The sequence below is a fragment of the Carassius carassius genome, chromosome 46, assembly GCF_963082965.1.
Source record: "Carassius carassius chromosome 46, fCarCar2.1, whole genome shotgun sequence".
Lineage (NCBI taxonomy): Eukaryota > Metazoa > Chordata > Actinopteri > Cypriniformes > Cyprinidae > Carassius > Carassius carassius.
Genome location: NC_081800.1, coordinates 26,525,704 through 26,545,955, shown reverse-complemented (window position 1 = coordinate 26,545,955; position 20,252 = coordinate 26,525,704). Strand labels below are relative to the sequence as shown.

At 38.0% G+C, this 20,252-nt stretch overlaps 2 protein-coding genes across 2 annotated transcripts; both read right to left on the bottom strand.

Annotated features, from left to right (window-relative positions):
- Positions 1 to 2,459: 2,459 nt before the first annotated feature.
- Positions 2,460 to 5,226, bottom strand: LOC132129308 (serine/threonine/tyrosine-interacting-like protein 2). Its single transcript, XM_059540850.1, has 4 exons — positions 4,769 to 5,226; positions 3,445 to 4,099; positions 3,029 to 3,294; positions 2,460 to 2,908 (listed from the first exon to the last, which is right to left on the bottom strand). The coding sequence occupies exons 1-4, from the start codon at positions 5,181 to 5,183 to the stop codon at positions 2,652 to 2,654; spliced, it is 1,593 nt and encodes a 530-aa protein (XP_059396833.1). The 5' UTR covers positions 5,184 to 5,226; the 3' UTR covers positions 2,460 to 2,651.
- A 1,354-nt stretch (positions 5,227 to 6,580) lies between these two features.
- Positions 6,581 to 18,328, bottom strand: LOC132129582 (phosphatidylcholine:ceramide cholinephosphotransferase 2-like). Its single transcript, XM_059541214.1, has 6 exons — positions 18,297 to 18,328; positions 10,297 to 10,803; positions 9,177 to 9,294; positions 8,653 to 8,806; positions 8,388 to 8,560; positions 6,581 to 7,092 (listed from the first exon to the last, which is right to left on the bottom strand). The coding sequence occupies exons 2-6, from the start codon at positions 10,785 to 10,787 to the stop codon at positions 6,916 to 6,918; spliced, it is 1,113 nt and encodes a 370-aa protein (XP_059397197.1). The 5' UTR covers positions 10,788 to 10,803; positions 18,297 to 18,328; the 3' UTR covers positions 6,581 to 6,915.
- Positions 18,329 to 20,252: the final 1,924 nt, after the last annotated feature.

The window sequence follows — 20,252 nt, the reverse complement described above, 5'->3', positions numbered from 1 at the left end:
CTCATCAGAATTTTTTTATCTTATTAGAATCTCACAATTCTGAGTTAATATCCTGCAATTCATGCTTTTACCACATTTAAAAGTTGCTGTTACGTCCCCAGAGTTCTGGGTTCATTTTGTAGTCATTTTGTTCTGGTATTGCTTGTGGTTTGTGTATTTGTTTTTCTACCAGGTAAGATGGCTTCTGTGATTTGTTCCAGCAGCTGATTGGTGGTTCAACGCAAAGACAGTAAAAGAAATGGACACAGCGACCCCATTGGAACTCAATTGAGACAAGTGAAGCCCATTTTTAGCGATTTTTAGCACTTCCGTTTCTGACGCGCAGACTCAAACTAAGCTTGATGACGTCAGCAACCTGTCTGACAGATGTAAATCTTCTAGTAGCTGTGCGTGCAAACTGCCATCGTTAATCTTGCAGAGACGGCGAGCTTGAGCGGGGAGTTCTTTGGCGTGAGTGAGCAGGAGTAAGTATTCTGATTAATTATTTTGTATAGTATTTTAAAATGTAACGCCAGAGCTTGTATCTATGGGCTTCTCTCTTGACATCTCTCCGATTGCCTGCGAGCTTCTCCTCCTGTCTGTACGGTAATTTCTCTACTGTGCGACAGAGAGTCAAGTGGTTATGACACAATCGTTAGCCTATTTTTACAAAAACTGTTTTTACGGGGCCATAATGTAACATAGAAGGTAATGGAGCCATTTATACATTGTCGTGTATCTTTAGAAATAAATAATGGACTAATGGAGTCTTTAAACGCCTCAGATGTAAAGTTATTCGCTGTCAAAGTGACGCCAAAATGAATGGGAGTCAATGAAATGCTAACGCAAGTGAAGTTCTGCTACAAGATGGCGGCACGCGGCCGACTTCAACTTCCGGTCGACTTCCTTCCCGCCTGGTTCAACGGCTGATTGGAACTTGGAACTCCGCCCACTCATCAGTGGCTGGGCTCTTTAAAAAGCTCAGTCTTGGATCAGTTTGGTCTCTCTGTTCCTGTTTTTGGTTTGGTTTGTACCCTGTGTGTGTTTTGGTTTTCTGACTTGATATTTGAGTGAAATATTTGAGAATAGTTTTAAACTATTTCTGTGTGTTAGTAAACCTAACTTGTGTTCCATTTTTGGAACTTGTAGTAGGCCAGGCCAGAGCACTTGTGTTTGTGGATTCTTATAATTTGTATTAACTTGTTTTTCTTTTCTATCTGTTTATAGGGAGTTGTGGAGTAGATTTAGAGCTACCCCGGGGTAAACATGTATCACCCGTAGGTATATTTCTCTGTCTAGAAACACCAGCTAGACCTGGGCGGACCACCAGCTGTAAGTTTGGTTAGGGCGCCTTGATCGTGTGCCAGATAGGGATTGTATTTATTATTTGTGATTTAGTATAGATTAGGGGTGGGGTCCTTTTTGTTTATTTCTTTGCTTTGGTCCATCCAATCCTCCCCTTTTCCCAGAATATTATTGTTTATTTACAATATTACCGTGGCTAAATAAAAGCTTTGTTTTTATACGGTATTTGGTGTTTGTGTCCTTTTCTCACACTGCAGCTCCATACCTCCTTTGCTGGCATCGGTGGGCCCGAGCAGTGGGTTGTCAGGCTCCCCTCCCTTTGAGGAGCTAGAACGTAACAGTTGCAATTAACTTTATTTAATTTTTTTTTTTTTTTTTTTTTGCATCGTGTGAACAAGCGTGCACAGTGTGTTTTAGACTATACTGAATCCAATTAGGGTTAGTTTGACCTGCACCATTAAGATTTTTAAGATTTTTAACATAGGTGAATATTTATCCAGGCTGTAATGCTCAAAATGTCAAAACATCAGCCAATATTGATGAAAATAACCATAATGTTGCATACGTGCAACTGGCATCTTACAGTGAAGTAATAAAATCTGACACTGATCTGAGTTTGATTGCATTCATTTTGAATGAACTATACTTGTATAAAGATGCTTTACAGCAGTATTTCATGACTTTTATTTGCACACTGCATGATAGTTCACTCATCCGTGTGTGTTAGTGTTGATTGAGCGGCACTCACCTTCGGGGCGCAGTGCATGTGCATGCTGGGAACAGGAAGAGTTGTGATGTACATGGTCACCATACGGTACAAATACAACATTCCCTGCAGGAAGAAAAACCTTCGGCCCACGATGGCTCTGTCAAAACAACGGGAGAAGGAGGAATCATGGGATTGAGTGAGTATAATGAGTTTATGTTTGCAACTGTAAAGCTTTTTTACTTAACTTGTACCAATTGTGATGGATCTGACTGACTGAAAAACATGATTTAAGAACGCTGTATATGACATACACAATAAGTAATAAATAAAGAAACACTGCATATACACATGTATAAGAATTGCAAAAATATATTTACAGTATATTTACAGGGGAGAGAAATGCCTATGTACGGGTATGTTGCATTTTATTTTCATTAAATATAATGCAAGTCAAGCCTCAACAAAGCATGTTTTCTTTTCTACTCAAGCTTGGTATTTGTTTGTAGAGATGAGGGAATTCAAAAATCAGTCACACTTACAACAACCTCTTTTTTTTTTTCAAAAATTAATTTTTTTAATACATTTAATATTGAATAATACATTTCAAATTATTCTAGATTTTTTTTTTAATCTCTGCACCATTTTTTAAATCTGTGTTCTATTTTGTTTTAACCTGCCATTTTTTCATCTTTTTGTCTGTTTTCCCCCCCTGTAGCTTTAGTTTTCGCTGCAGCACAAGGTCGGCATTGAGGAACGCCAGGTGCTTCAGATGGCCGAAATAGGGCTTGATGCATCTCACTTTTATGACATGATCAATGGCTTCCTCCACCATCATGTCATGGCAGATCATCAGATAAGCCAGAAACAGAGTCGCCGAGTGGCTAAGGCCCTGTGTGCAGTGAATCAACACCTTACCTGAGGAGAGAAAAACAGAACGATGGTCAGAAAACTCATTCCCAGACTGTAGAACACTTGATAAAAGATGAGAATTGAGTGTGTGTGTGTGTGTGTGTGTGTGTGTGTGTCAGCTCTTACTCGTTGGGTTCCTCAAGGCCTTATGGATAAATTTGGCTGCTGGCAAGAAGTACTTGCTGATATTGGCCCAGTGTCTGAACGAAGGCAGGCCACAGTAAGTCATGTTCATGCCTCTGTAATATCTGGACCCTGTGTTGACCGTTCCTAGTAGGTCTTTCTCGCTTGCCATTCCCAACAAGAACTTCAGGTCCTTTTTTGGCGCTGCAGCATTAAGGATATGAGTAATTCCCATCTCCTTCAGTTTATCTCGGTCCCATGCAGTCTCTCTGGGCAAAAACACAACATCCTAGGTTGGTCTTTCGATTTATAATGAAATGACAGCACTTGTAAATCAAAAAGAAAATATATCATTGTCTTTAGTACTCCTGCAATGCATTATTATTTCAATGCACTGTATTTATTAGTAGACTACTTACTCATTTCCAATGAAGACCCTGGGCCAGACCTCAGTGACAGGAGTCTTGGACAGTGTACATTCCCTCAAACGATCCTCCAGCTTGGACACATTAAGACGGATGCAGTTTTCCAAACTTAAATGCTCTGATGTCACTTCAGGTTCTGGCTCGGGAACGCTTGGACCAGGTGCACAGGATTCCTCTGGATCAACAAGATCCACTTCAGGTCCTGGATCAGGAACGCTGGGATCTGGGACACACGATTGTTCAATATCGACCAGATTCATTTCAGGTTCTGGGATACATGACTGCTTGGTATCGACCAGATTCATTTCAGGATCTAGCTCAGGAACGCTGGGATCTGGCACACATGATATCTCTGGATCAAGAAGATCCACTTCAGGTTCTGGATCAGGAACACTGGGATCTGGGACACATGATTGTTCGCTATCGACCAGATCCATTCCAGTTTCTGGGATACATGACTGCTTGGTATCGACCAGATTCATTTCAGGATCTGGTTTAGGAACGCTGGGATCTGGGAGACATGATTTCTCTGTATCATGAAGATCCACTTCAGGTTCCCCAACAGCATTCAGTGCATTTGTCTGGAAGATTGCAGTCAATTGCTGGAAGACTGCACTTATTTTCTTGAACATCCACCCAGCAGTGCTTTCTAAAAAAAAAAAAAAAAAGAGGAAAACAAACAAGGTAAGTAAAGTTTGATGACAAACTTATTCAAACCATTGTTTGTCAAATTAAAATAAAATCTTGTAGTTTAAATGTTTTACTCCGATAATTCAGTGAAAATCTAAACCATACTTTTAACCCCATTAGACATCATCTGACTGCAAAGAAACCACATCAAAAACCAATTATACCTTTACATACAACTATGAGTCCTCTGCTAGCTGTTGATGGCATGTATCCAACAATGTTTAGCAGATAGATAGATAGATAGATAGATAGATAGATAGATAGATAGATAGATAGATAGATAGATAAACACTAAATGAGCCATTACTGGCAAATATTTTTACCCCCACATTGAAATTTATCAGACTTTACGCTTGTTTAGAAGCCAGCTAGAGGAATTCTGTAATTCAGATCAGTTAGAAAAGATATAGCAACAACATTCAGATCAGCCAGAAGGTCCCTGCCAAATTTGATAGTCGTAACTTGAAAGCTCACAGAGATTTTACTTTAATCAGGGTGTCAGAAGAAGTGGACGAATAATAGGAATGCATTATTACGTCTTTGTCAAGCCAACATAATAATACACTATCAGAAACATCTCTAACAACACAAATAAACATGATTAAGAAATATAAATGTATGTCTTCACCTGTCGGGCTGTTCTCCTGAACATCGCTGTCTTCCACTGAAGGTCCTGCTGGGTCTCTCAGATCTTCAGACACCAGCGCAGGCCTCTTCAGCTCTGAGACGCTGACGTTCCTGTTCATCTCCAGCTGCAAGTCTTTCACTTCACAGACTGAGATGTTCTGATTCTCTTCAGCCTCCAGCTCCATGTGCATCTCTCCTGGACTGCAGTGACCGACTGAGACGTGATCGTCCGTCTCAAACTCCAGCTGCACATCTATCTCTTGAGATGCGCTGCAGCCGAGAAGGTCATAGATGGCATCGGTGATCTCAAACTCCAGCTGCACATCTTTATCATCTGATGCCCAGTAACTTTCCCTGCAGTAGAAGGCACCGTTGAGGTAAACCTCCAGAAGCACCTCTCTGACCTCTGTGGACATTGTCTGGTCTTCTGAGACTGACAGATCAATAATCTGTACTTAACATTGTACAGTAATCAAATCGATTGTCTGTTTGTGTCTATAAACTGTATCTAGAGACTCAATAAGGACTGGTCTTGTCTATAGCAGTAAAATCACCCTCAAACTCTCCAAAGCTCTCTGTCGTTCTACTGACTCGCATCAATTTATATACTATGCCCTGTGACGTCATCGCCACGTCACAAATCTACAGTTGCCATGGCAATAACGGAACATCAGCTAACGGACGCGGAGCTCCTGCGCAGCGCACTGTAAGTTTTCTCCGATTCCTCTCGGAAATGAGTCTTTAAAAACTTTAATTGTCTTAATCATATTACACGTACAGACTGGATTTCAATCGCGTTAGCGGTTATCGATGCACTGGTTTTTAACTATTCTTAGCAGTTTGTTGCGTACTCTCCGGCACCACAACATTAAAAACAAAATTATATTCCTGATTTATGAAAGTAATTTTCCAGTCTGAACTGTTCGATTCACCAATTTGACTCATTTGAGCAGCGTCTGGTCGTGATTCATTTGCACTCACGTTCCTGGTTTGAATCAGATTAACGAATCCCTGAATGAATTCTTCAGTGGTTACTGAATCAACATCAGAGCTGAACTACTCCGTTTCGAAATTTACTCGATTTTCGACAATGAAGGCTCGTGAATCTTCCCGTCTGACTAAATAATCACCTCAAGAAATAAGGATAAATATCTGAATTAACCACGCGTTTGCGTCAAGTAATTGCCCAACCTCAAAAAAAGTTTTCAGTATATACTAGGAAAGACTGTTTAAAACTTGAAACTGGTCAAAATCTTTGATGGAGACCCTTCAGACGTTAATAAAAATGTCATCATGTTCAACTAGAACGAAAAAGATTCAATATTAACGATGGGGAAATAATGGAGAACATTGATAGCACAATCACGGAGACTGCAAGATGTATTTTTTAGTGTTTTATCATCTGCTATACGTCCAAAACTAGCATATGCTGTTTTTTTAACAGGGTCTATAGGACTTTCATGTCAGATGTCAAATAGACGTTTAGAAGATGTCTTTAAGATGTTTATGTTTTCGAATGAATGTAAAACTGACATCTTAAAGACGTCTATCAGATGTTTGCACACAGCAGATGCTTTCCAGATGAAGAGATCTTTAACAGAGGTCTTGCAGATGTACCTGTGGTATCTGGGTATTAGATAAAACAGTAAAGTATTGTGTTTTTTATGACTATTTAAAATTCACATTTTCTGTATGTATCTTTACCATTACTTTGGAAACCCAGCCGCACACGCTCTCAGTTACAAAGCAACTTATTCAGTCATTTTTGTAGTTTCTATATTAGTCACATTATGCACATAACCAAAAATTCACATTTGTATAAAATTGAACAAAATAGTATTTATTTACTGACATTCATTAAACAAATACATTTCTTTCATAAGGTACAGAACAAATAAATTAAAATAAAAACAATACAATTGTGAACAATACATATTTCATAATCCTTCACTGAGAAATACGAATAAACATTTGAATAATGTCTTAAGTACAGTGTGAAAACAATACTATAAGGAACAAACCCATGGCAGCATGTCTCTACGTTCATCAGGAACCGCACAAAAACATATTCTTCAAAGCATGTAAAAAGCTGTGCTCAAGTAAACAGGATCATGATTTGCAGGCGTAGTGTTTGTGGCGTCATTCGTCTCATGCGCTCTGCACTTTTGAGTAGCTCTTGCAAGGGTTCTTGAAGACAACAGATGGAGGCAACAGCGGACTCGAGAACGAGCAGGGAACCGTCGTCTTAACGTTCTTCTCCAGGAAGTTAAACACGCGGTTCCACCAAATCCGGTTCAGATAGTTGTGAGGAGATCCTCTCAAGGCCTACAAAATCAGGAGAGCAATCCGCAACATTTAATCAAAGTAGAATTCATGAGGTTTAGCTTTTGGTCCAACTTAGTAAGAAAACAAATTGTTAGCTTTTGTTTCAGCAGCTTCAAAGATGACGTATAAAGAAACAAAATGGCAAAACTACTTGAAGTCAAAAGTTGCGAGAGCCGTGCTCTTACCTTTTGAGCTTAGGGAAAGCACACAGAATTAATGCTTCTTCATACTTCTGTTTACAATGCTAAAACATGTTAATGTTTTGACCTTAATTATTTAATTTTTTTGACTATTTTACTATGATTTGTTACTATTAATTTTAAAGATAGGGAAGTCGTGGCCTAATGGTTAGAGAGTCGGACTCCCAATCGAAAGGTTGTGAGTTCGAGTCCCGGGCCGGCAGGAATTGTGGGTGGGGGGAGTGCATGTACAGTTCTCTCTCCACCTTCAATACCATGACTTAGGTGTCCTTGAGCAAGGCATTGAACCCCCAACTGCTCCCCGGGCGCCGCAGCATAAATGGCTGCCCACTGCTCCGGGTGTGTGTGTGTGTGTGTGTTCACTGCTCTGTGTGTGTGCACTTTGGATGGGTTAAATGCAGAGCACAAATTCTGAGTATGGGTCACCATACTTGGCTGAATGTCACTTCACTTTCATTAAAAGTCTACTGTTTTCTATGGAAGCCCATTTCTGCCACAAAAAAAAAATTAAATGAAAATTGCAACAATTCTGACCTTCTTCCTCAAATATTCTAAAAAAAATAATAAAATTTATTAATTGATTAATTATTTGATATAAAGTCAGAATTATTCTATTTACACTATTGGTTTTTTTTTCTGAAAAAAGTTGGACTCATCTCACAATTCCAACTTTTCTTATTAGAATTTTGAATCTTAACAGAATCTTACAATTCTGAGTTAAAATCCAGCAATTCTGGCTTTTTCCACATTTAAAAGTCGCAATTAACTTTATTTAATCTTTTTGCATGGTGTGAACAAGCTTCCACAGTGTGTTTTTAGACTATTGAATCCAGTTAGGGTCAGTTTGACCTGCACCATTAAAGGGATAGTTATTATACAAATAGCAAAATTATGCCAAATAGCAAAAACATAATTTAGATTTTTGGGTGAACTATCCTTTTAAGATTGTTCCCAGATTTTTAACATAAGTGAATATTTATTATTAATCGTGTCATCACACAGCTGACTCTCAGCAAATTTGCAATCTTCCACATGAGTTTCCATGCAAGAATATGGAATGGATGTTAAACAAAGCAGTTTTTTAAAATCTCTTACCCGGTTGTTGGCCATGGTGTGGTACCAGTAGAAGAGGCGTGAGGTGATGAAATATGCCACCACTACGTCCAGGCTGTAATGCTCATGTGCCATCAGGATAAAGAGCACACCCACCACACTTAGCAACCAGCAGATCAGGTGATAGCAACGCCACAGTAGCGAGCGGGGCGAGTCTACCACACAAAACAGAACCAATCCTTAACAGTGTGAATGCAAGTGGACTGAGAGCCGATAGAAATGATGATGATGGTTTCCTCATACTCACATTCCTGAATGAAGAGGAAGGTGAGGGTCAGCATGACCGTGTGGCCGCTGTACAGGAAGTCACCGCACATGAGATGAGAGCCAGTGATGGACAAACCTCCTCCAGACACCAGCTGCAAAACACGCTTGATCTTGCCCCGAGAATCACCGTAGAGCTACAGACAGAAGCAGACCAATCACAAGAAAGACATGAAATAAAACACCAAAGCTTCCCATGAATGCATGCTGTAATTCAGTATTGCACGCAAAAAAAAAGAAAAATTATACATTAACAATGAATTAACATCTCAAAATGTCAAAACATCAGCCAATATTGATGAAAATAACCATAATGTTGCAGATGTGCAACGGGCATCTTACAGTGAAGTAATAAAATCTGACACTGATCTGAGTTTGATTGCATTCATTTTGAATGAACTATACTTGTATAAAGATGCTTTACAGCAGTATTTCATGACTTTTATTTGCACACTGCATGATAGTTCACTCATCCGTGTGTGTTAGTGTTGATTGAGCGGCACTCACCTTCGGGGCGCAGTGCATGTGCATGCTGGGAACAGGAAGAGTTGTGATGTACATGGTCACCATACGGTACAAATACAACATTCCCTGCAGGAAGAAAAACCTTCGGCCCACGATGGCTCTGTCAAAACAACGGGAGAAGGAGGAATCATGGGATTGAGTGAGTATAATGAGTTTATGTTTGCAACTGTAAAGCTTTTTACTTGTACCAATTGTGATGGATCTGACTGACTGAAAAACTGCTAAATTTTTGTGAACAGGCTGAATTTATTTATTTGTATTTGTATTAAAAAATACAGTAATATTTTTTAAATATCATTCCAGTTTAAAATAACTGTTTTCTATTTTAAAGTAATTTATTTCTGTGATGCTCCACTGTATTTTCAGCATCATTCCTCCAGTCTTCAGTGTCACATGATCTTCAGAAATCAGAATAATATGCTGATTTACTGCTCAAGAAACATTTTTGATTATTATCAATGTCGGAAACAGTTGTGCTGCACAATATTTTTGTAGTAGTGATGCTAAAAGTTCAGCTCTGCATCAAATAAATAAATTACATATTCACACAGAAAGCAGTTATTTTGAATTGCCATCATATTCCACAATCTCATACTTTTTTTATCAAATGAAATGCAGCTTTGGTAAGCAGAAGAGACTTCTTTCATAAACATTAAGAATATAAAGGAATAATAAAAATATCAAATAAAATAAGAAAATTACTAGTGTATAATTTCAAATAAAAAAAGCATTTAAGTAAATTACACTAATATTTATGGCTTTAATGGTCTTTAATATCTTTATTTCCATACATTAAACTACCAAGCTTTTATTTTAAACCTTAAGGAGCCCTTAAACCTCTTTTTTGTTTACAACATCCAGTTTATAAGTTCATCTTATTACAAGTTTGTGAAGATGTTTGGTGCATGTTGCGTTTCTAAATGCACATTATAAGTGACTTAGACTCAGATGCAGATTGAGTTTATGTAAAGCAGCATTTACTGTGATACTAAAAGCACTGAATCATGAGCTGCTCAAGTGTAAATGAACACAATGACACAATGAAATGTTTGTATCTGAACAGTTGAGTAGGGAAAAGTTCATTGTTAAGTTAAATGCTCACCTGTGCTTGAGGAAGAGCCACTGGATGAACCACAGAGCCACCAGGATCATCCCGTTCACCTCGGTGATGGAAAAAGCCCACTCCAAACGCGGCGCGTAATCAAAGAACTTGTCCGGTAATGGTGGGCTGATGGACTTGTCCGGGACTCTCTCGTGGACAATGGTGATCATGACCGTAGTGAGGACGAGGTTAAATGCAGCCCAGATGAAGGCGATACCCGTCTTCCACCATTCTGACGGCAGGTGGGAGTCGATGGACCTTGAGACAGGGATGCGGATGTAGTCCTGGTTTTTCTGCAAGGCTTTACTGAAACCTCTCGCCAAACGTGTCGACTTGCTGTCATCAACCTGATCGCCACTGGAAGTGACCGGAGAGGGGTGTGGCCGGCCAGTGGGCGTGGTCTGGGGGCGTGGTCTATCCTCTATCGTCACCATCACATGGTAGCCACTGCTGTCATCTTCTTGTTCTTCCAGAAGATGAGATGCTGCCATCACTCATACACTTAAACTAAGACAAAATTTAACACAATATTTAATAATTCATGTAACATTAAGTGTAAAATATTAAAGATACAGTACATGCATACTACCATACAAAAGTTTGGGATCAGTTAGACTTGTAATGTCTCTTCTGCTTATCAATGCTGCATTTATTTTATCAAAAATACAGCAAAAAAACCTGTAAAATGTTATTACAATATAAAATAATGGTTTCTATTTTAATATTCTTTAAAATATAATTTATTTCTGTGATGCGCAGCTGAATTTCCATCATCGTTACTCCAGAATAAAGTGTCACATGATCTTCAGAAATCATTCTAATATGATTTATTATTAGAATTATCAACAGACAAATATTTTTTTGGAAACTGCAATGCTTTTTTCAGGATTCTTTGATGAATAATTTTTTTTAAAGAACAGCATTTATTCAAAATATAAATCTTTGATATCACTTCTTATCAATTTAACACATTCATGCGGAATAAAAGTTTTCATTACTTTCAACAAATAAAAGAAAGAATAGAAATGTACTGACCCCCAACTATTGAACTGTAGTGTATACTGTTACAAAAGATTTCTATTTTTAATAAATTCTCTACTTTATAACTTTTTATTCATCAAAGAATTTGAAAAAAAGCATCATAGTTTCCAAAAAAATATTAACTGTTGATAATTCTGATACAAATCATATAAATCATCATATTAGAATGATTTCTGAAGATCATGTGAGTCAAGTCAAGTCACCTTTATTTATATAGTGCTTTAAACAAAATACATTGCGTCAAAGCAACTGAACAACATTCATTAGGAAAACAGTGTCAATAATGCAAAATGATAGTTAAAGTCAGTTCATCATTGGATTCAGTTATGTCATCTCTGTTCAGTTAAATAGTGTCTGTGCATTTATTTGCAATCAAGTCAACGATATCGCTGTAGATGAAGTGACCCCAACTAAGCAAGCCAGAGGCGACAGCGGCAAGGAACCGAAACTCCATCGGTGACAGAATGGAGAAAAAAACCTTGGGAGAAACCAGGCTCAGTTGGGGGGCCAGTTCTCCTCTGACCAGACGAAACCAGTAGTTCAATTCCAGGCTGCAGCAAAGTCAGATTGTGCAGAAGAATCATCTGTTTCCTGTGGTCTTGTCCTGGTGCTCCTCTGAGACAAGGTCTTTACAGGGGATCTGTATCTGGGGCTAATATGGTCATACTTCCTGGTTCTAGTAAGAACTCTTGCTGCTGCATTTTGGACTAGCTGTAGTTTGTTTACTAAGCGTGCAGAACAACCACCCAATAAAGCATTACAATAATCTAACCTTGAGGTCATAAATGCATGGATTAACATTTCTGCATTTGACATTGAGAGCATAGGCCGTAATTTAGATATATTTTTGAGATGGAAAAATGCAGTTTTACAAATGCTAGAAACGTGGCTTTCTAAGTAAAGATTGCGATCAAATAGCACACCTAGATTCCTAACTGATCATAGGCGTCGATTTCGGGGGGGGACGGGGGGAACGTGTCCCCCCCAGATTTCGTCATGAGTCATTTTGTACCCACCACTTTTTTTTTTTTTTAAACCTCGAGTTCTGCTGCTGCGCTGGCTACACGCTTTTCTGTTCATTAAAACTGCAACAACTGTAACATTGGGATACGTTCTAGGTTGGGGGAGGGGGAGTCATCGTGTCACTGTTATTATTTTCTCTATATGCCGGTTTCAACGGCAACAACATAAACAAACGTTACAGCGCATGCGCGCTTTTGCGGACCTAACTTAACTTCCGGTAGACTTCCAAATAGAATCAATAACATCAGCCAAGTCCCTCTAGAGTAGATATTTTTTGATAACAAACAAAATATGTTTGCTGCATGGATCAGGCGGACTTAATGAGAATGCAAATCCATTCTTTGCCAATAGGAGATGTTTTAAAGCATAGACATAAAGCGCGAGAAATGGAGGTTTCCCCAGTAACAGCTGTAAACAAAGTACGCTCACACACGCTGCTTTATCAGGCATATAACATGCAAGTCTTCCTTCAGAAATACAGCGATATAAAAAACACCTGTGCCTCGTTTTGATATTTAAACATATAAATGTAAGGGATTATTATTATTAAACGTGCAGTACATAACGTTACTCATGTTTATTCAGCGAAGCCTTTTTGAAAATCGATCAGTTTTAAAATTGTGGTGAGTTTCCAAAAATAAATAAATGTATGGGAAACACATCCCGCAGCACAACCACCTGAGCCCTCAGTCTACTCATCGCCTTGACTTTAACCGCGTTTGTAGAAGGCACTGCAGCCAGACCGATATACACAACACAGACCGGAAGTTAACTTAGGTCCAGGCGCGTGCGCCCGATGAAACCGTCTATATGACTATCGCGCTTCTTTTTTTTAAAGAATGTTTTTCAAATGAGTTGACAGTTTGGAATGGACAGTGAACGAGCGGGAACGAGGCTACCTAGTCTTTGCTGGGATTGGCCAGAATTTCTGGCGAATGTATCATAGACGAGCAAGTCATTTAGCCTTCATACAATATCACAAGGTTGCATCCTAGTGCCATGGACTATAACATATCAAAGTGATAACCTGTAGAACAAATGGATGTTGTTGTACACACAGCATGGGTCTGCAGACCATTGACACAAAGGTAAGACGCGATAACTTATGTTTATTAAGATTTGCTGGTATTATGGCTAGGTCTTGTGCATTTGCACACAAGGGATCGGCTGTTTTAATTCTTCTCTTGCAATTAATGTTACGTTAGACTTCCTTAGCCACCAACTTAATTAGCTAGTTACGGTTTGCGTTCATACAGCAAGTGTTGGGGGAGATGATTGTTGAGTAGTCAGTATCTTGTTTAATTATTGCTTGAATCTATTGCTGAATTCTGAAATAGTTGTGATGATGATGATGATGATGATGATGATGAGGAATGGATCAAGTTTTAGTCAAAATGCCTGATGTAGATTGGATGGATGCATGTTGTTGTGAATTGAGAGCAGTCAGATCATGGTGTGATAGTCAATAGTGTTCATGTGCTACACGTATTTTTGCTTTTTCAATCTTGATAAAATTTGTAGTGCTTAAGTTGTGTTGTGTGTAGATATGGTAAATTGTACTGGGAATTAAATCAAATTATTACATGGCTTGGTTGAATTCCACTGTAGAATGAAGTCTGTTATTTCTTGATAATAACACAGTTGCCATGAAAAACAGAGCGTTGCTATGGACGCGGCAGGATTCTAATCGTAGAGACGGAACTATTTTCTTTAGAGGAAGTAATACAATCGTGTTTAAATCAATAAACTCTTTTTAAATCAATATTTTGTGTCAAATTATTGATTTATTTGGTGGGTAGCCATGTAATAAGCGGGATAATGTAGAGCGAGGCCCGATTTTGGGTTAGATTTTTTTCCCCGTTTTCAGTGGTTATAACAAAGCAACATGAAAGAGAAATTTGGTAATCATTGTTTAGGTACATTAAACCACGTCATGGCCATGTCATATTGTCAACATGGTACTTATATGATGATATGAAGCAGATTAGTGGGTCATATATCATATGTCTAATGCTTTGTACGGCTTTCTTCTTCATAAAACGAGTCGGACATCATCACATTTTTGTATACATTTTTATTTATTTAGATTAATAAGATACAGGACGTCTTTCAAAACATGACCTGCGCGAAAGAGAGAAAAAAAAATGCATCATTGTACCCACCACTTCTGAAAATGCACTTCTGAATGCGTCTCTGTCCCCACCACATTTCAAACCAAACTGACGCCCATGTAACTGATGACGAAGAATTGACAGAGCAACCATCAAGTCTTAGACAGTGTTCTAGGTTATTACATGCAGAGTTTTTAGGTCCTATAATTAACACCTCTGTTTTTTCAGAATTTAGCAGTAAGAAATTACTCGTCATCCAGTTTTTTATATCGACTATGCATTCCATTAGTTTTTCAAATTGGTGTGTTTCACCGGGCTGCGAAGAAATTTAGAGTTGAGTATCATCAGCATAACAGTGAAAGCTAACACCATGTTTCCTGATGATATCTCCCAAGGGTAACATATAAAGCGTGAAGAGTAGCGGCCCTAGTACTGAGCCTTTAGGTACTCCATACTGCACTTGTGATCGATAGGATACATCTTCATTCACTGCTACGAACTGATGGCGGTCATATAAGTACGATTTAAACCATGCTAATGCACTTCCACTGATGCCAACAAAGTGTTCAAGTCTATGCAAAAGAATGTTGTGGTCAATTGTGTCAAACGCAGCACTAAGATCCAATAAAACTAATAGAGAGATACACCCACGATCAGATGATAAGAGCAGATCATTTGTAACTCTAAGGAGAGCAGTCTTGTGTGGTGGTGTTGGCGCGGTGGATAAGACACACGTCTTTGGTGTGAGGGACCCGGGTTCGAATCCACTGTGAATCCACTGTGTGACACCAATGTGTCCCTGAGCAAGACACTTAACCCCTAGTTGCTCCAGAGGCGTGCGACCTCTGACATATATAGCAATTGTAAGTCGCTTTGGATAAAAGCGTCAGCTAAATGGATAAATGTAAATGTCTCAGTACTATGATACGGTCTAAATCCTGACTGGAAATCCTCACATATACCATTTTTCTCTAAGAAGGAATATAATTGTGAGGATACCACCTGTTCTAGTATCTTGGACAGAAAAGGGAGATTCAAAATTGGTCTATAATTAACTAGTTCTTTGGGGTCAAGTTGTGGTTTTTTGATGAGATGCTTAATAACAGCCAGTTTGAAGGTTTTGGAGACATATCCTAATGACAATGAGGAATTAATAATAGTCAGAAGAGGATCTATGACTTCTGGAAGCACCTCTTTCAGGAGCTTAGATGGTATAGGGTCTAACATACATGTTGTTGGTTTAGATGATTTAACAAGTTTATACAATTCTTCCTCTCCTATGGTAGAGAATGAGTGGAACTGTTCCTCAGGGGGTCTATAGTGCACTGTCGGATGTGATACTGTAGCTGACGGCTGAATGGTTGCAATTTTATCTCTAATAGTATCGATTTTAGAAGTAAAGTAGTTCATAAACTCATTACTGCTGTGGTGTTGGGAAATGTCAACACTTGTTGAGGCTTTATTTTTCGTTAATTTAGCCACTGTATTGAATAAATACCTGGGGTTATGTTTGTTTTCTTCTAAAAGAGAAGAAAAGTAATCGGATCTAGCAGTTTTTAATGCTTTTCTGTAGGATATGTTACTTTCCCGCCAAGCAATACGAAATACCTCTAGTTTTGTTTTCCTCCAGCTGCGCTCCATTTTTCGGGCTGCTCTCTTTAGGGTGCGAGTATGCTCATTATACCATGGTGTCAAACTGTTTTCCTTAACCTTCCTTAAGCGTAAAGGAGCAACTTTATTTAAAGTGCTAGAAAAGAGAGAGTCCATAGTTTCTGTTACATCATCAAGAATTTGAATTTACAATTTTGGCTATATGAAGTTTGCACAGAACTAAATAATGATCTGAGATATCATCACTTGGCTGAATAATTTCAACACCATCAACATCAATTCCATGTGACAGTATTAAATCTAGAGTATGATTTTGACAATGAGTAGGTCCTGAAACGTGTTGTCTAACACCAATAGAGTTCAGAATGTCTATAAATGCTGATCCCAATGCATCGTTTTCATTATCAACATGGATATTAAAATCACCAACTATTAAAACTTTATCTGCAGCCAGAACTAACTCAGATGTAAAATCACCAAACTCTTTAATAAAGTCTGTATGGTGCCCTGGTGGCCTGTATACAGTAGCCAGTACAAACATAACAGGGGATTTATCATTAACACTTGTTTCTCTGGATAATGTTATATGAAGCACCATTACTTCAAACGAGTTATACTTGTAGCCTGCCCTCTGAGAAATCCTGAAAATGTTGTTATAAATTGAAGCAACACCTCCACCTTTGCCTTTTAGACGTGGCTCATGTTTATAACAGTAATCTTGGGGGGTGGACTCATTTAAAATAATGTAATCATCAGGTTTTAGCCAGGTTTCTGTCAAACAGAGCACATCTAGATTATGATCAGTGATCATATTATTTACAAAAAGTGTTTTCGTAGAAAGGGATCTGATATTCAATAAGCCAAGCTTTATCATTTGTTTATCCATATTGCTTCTGTTTTTTATTTGTTGAACCTCAATTAAATTGTTAATCTTAACTTGGTTTGGACGTTTTTTGTATTTTCTAGTTCGGGGAACAGACACAGTCTCTATAGTGTGATATCTAGGTGAAAGAGTCTCTATGTGCTGAGGATTAACTGACCTCTGTGACGGGAGGCAGCTAGCAGACGGTCGGTTTAGCCAGTCTGTCTGCTTGTGACACTGAATAATTACTGCATAATTACTCCAGTCTTGTGACACTGAAGACTGGAGTAATGATGATGAAAATACAGCTGCACATCACAGAAATACATTACATTTTAATGTATATTAAAATAGAAAAATTGTATTTTACACCATAATAAATGTTCCTGTATTTTTGTATTGTAAACATTGAAAACTATTGTCACATGATCTCAATTTATGTTGCATGTTTAACTCAGTTTGGTTATTGTCTCAACACTTATTTGCCATTTTCGATAACATATTTAGCAAAGATTTCAGTAGAAAAAATTAGATGTGTTGGTAAATATACTTTTTTAAATTGAATGCTTAAAAAAAGTGCAAACAACGCATATAGTTAAAGCACTGAAGATGATAAATCCTTTGCCTCTCAACAAATAATTATGCAGAACAACAAAACGTGTATATATATATATATATACACAGACGTTTTGTTGTATATATATATGTATATATATATACAATTATTTGTTGAGAGGCAAAGGATTTATCATCTTCAGTGCTTTAAATATATGCGTTGTTTGCACTTTTTTTAAGCATTCAATTTAAAAAAGTATATTTACCAACACATCTAATTTTTTCTACTGAAATCTTTGCTAAATATGTTATCGAAAATGGCAAATAAGTGTTGAGACAATAACCAAACTGAGTTAAACATGCAACATAAATTGAGATCATGTGACAATAGTTTTCAATGTTTACAATACAAAGATACAGGAAAAAAATGTATATAGTGAAATATTATTATGGTGTAAAATACAATTTTTCTATTTTAATATACATTAAAATGTAATGTATTTCTGTGATGTGCAGCTGTATTTTCAGCATCATTACTCCAGTCTTCAGTGTCACAAGACTGGAGTAATTATATATATATATATATATATATATATATATATATATATATATATATATGTGTGTGTGTGTGCAGTCTGTCTGTGCTTCCAGTTCTAGACTGGGATTACAGTCTTTGCATGTGTGAATAAACGCATGCATGCACATGCATCTTTAGGTAGGTGTGTTTATTAACTTCAGGCCATAAACCTTTAGGCAGTTTAGCATGAATGTGTGTGTTTGTTCAGTTCACGCCTCACCAGAACAGGCGTTTCAATGTGAATGTGTGTGTTTGACACACCCTGAAACCTGTAACACACAGATATGTTTGTTACACCTCGCTCATTCATGTCTCTGCTGACCCTACAGCCGTCAGACCTGTTTCTGTCATTCTCATGTGAAATGCTGGACTGGCAGAATGATTTCCTATATATTTATTTATTAGTATGAATACCCTGATAGCACACATCCATCTAAAAGACGTATATTTGACGTCTGCATTACATCTACAAGACATATTTTTTTAGAGAGTTTGCTATTCTGCTATTCGTTTCCTATCAGATGTCAAATAGACGTTTAGAAGATGTCTTCAAGATGATTTAGAACGAATGTAAAACTGACGTCTATAAGATGTTTGTGCACAGCAGATGAAGAGATCTTTTATAGATGTACCTGTGCTACCTCTAAAGGCACATCAGTATGCGTCTACAGAATGCTGGTATTAGATGGTAAAACCACAGTATGTTTAAATAGCACAGTACTGAAACATTACCATATGCAAATACCGTGTTATTTCAATGAATACCACTGTTTTGCCACGGTGCATGCAGAAAAAGCATCGTATTACAGGGATCGTGCAGACCTCAAATAGACGTCTTTCTATCAACATATTTTAAATTTCACCGTTTGTTCTTGAGACCATTCAAAAGTTTGAAATCGAAATCGAATCGCATAACCATGGAAAGAACGTCATGTTTTTATGAATTAATGCATGAGAAAATATTGACCATATTTTGTCAGCTGGGATGATAGTTTATATCAGTGCATTCTTTGAAAGTCACGGGATGTTTGACTCATTGTGTGTAAATGTTTGACAGTGAGTCTGACCTGACAGCATTGCTGAGCTGCCGAGGATGTCATCGACCTCTCACCTGTGCGCGCCCCCGAGACTTTCAGTAGCATCATCGGAGCATATAAAAAGATCCTGGACCATCCGGGTCATAATGGAATACTGATCGATCCGCGCGCGGCTGCCGGTAAAACCATCTCAAGATCCCGAAATAAACACAATCACCGAGAACGCGCCTCAAAACGTAGACGACGTCAAAAACGCTCCTGATCTGCCCGAAATGCTTTCTAGATAAGAAGCAACTTATTATCATTCATTTACTTATTTTTTAATCATGTTTACAACTCAAGTCGGTTGATACGCAAAAGAGAAAGAAACGCTTTATTTACCTGCTAAAAGTTGAAATCTTCCCACCATGTGCGTAAAACAACGTTGATATGTCAAACTACATGCATGAGTACAGAAAGAAAAAAACAGAGATGTAAAGCAGAAGATTTACCTGTTTAACAGAAGGAAGACTAAAACGATGTGCTTGGGTGAAGGGGCTTTAGTCTCCGCCCTCACCTGCGGTCACGCCCACATGCGCTCAGAGACACGCCCACTGCGGGAAGCGTCGAGTCAGAGCGGATACACGTCACAAATGTGCTATGCAATACCGACCTTAGGATATTACTAAATAATAATTATATATTATGATATAATACCATATAATCTAAAACATCTCCATATAACATGTTTTCTTGTATTAAATATTATTATATTTAATATGTTTTTCTAATATTATATATAATGCAATCCAGAATATTCTGTTTTGAGTACTATTTGAGTTAATTCTATTAATATTCTATGCGGTCTTGATCATTGGTACGATGTGTCCACAGTGTTTCGACTCATAAATCGGCTTTAGTTTGCAGGAGGATGATGATGATGATGCAGACAAGTTATGTACAAGTTATGAATAATGTCTGTCCTGTTTCTGAGTGTTTTATCTGCTGTTGGTCAGCAGAGGATGCTAAAACCTGCTTCAACTCTATTATGTCGTCAGTCTTGAAATGCTTTGGTTTCCTTGGTACTGTGAGTCTCAGCTCTTTCTGACTAATATCCCGTTTGGTTTTCTGCTGCTTTGTTTATGCAGAACACTGAGGCC

Excerpts from the sequence above, each read along its gene's own strand:
- LOC132129308 (XM_059540850.1), bottom strand. The coding sequence starts at position 5,183 with ATGTCCACAGAGGTCAGAGAGGTGCTTCTGGAGGTTTACCTCAACGGT. Across the intron at positions 4,100-4,768 it reads TCAGGAGAACAGCCCGACAG|AAAGCACTGCTGGGTGGATG; the intron begins GTGAAGACATAC and ends TTTTTTTTTTAG. Across the intron at positions 2,909-3,028 it reads GGCCTTGAGGAACCCAACGA|GTAAGGTGTTGATTCACTGC; the intron begins GTAAGAGCTGAC and ends TTCTCTCCTCAG.
- LOC132129582 (XM_059541214.1), bottom strand. The coding sequence starts at position 10,787 with ATGGCAGCATCTCATCTTCTGGAAGAACAAGAAGATGACAGCAGTGGC. Across the intron at positions 8,807-9,176 it reads ACATGCACTGCGCCCCGAAG|CTCTACGGTGATTCTCGGGG; the intron begins GTGAGTGCCGCT and ends TTCTGTCTGTAG. Across the intron at positions 7,093-8,387 it reads ACACCATGGCCAACAACCGG|GCCTTGAGAGGATCTCCTCA; the intron begins GTAAGAGATTTT and ends CTGATTTTGTAG.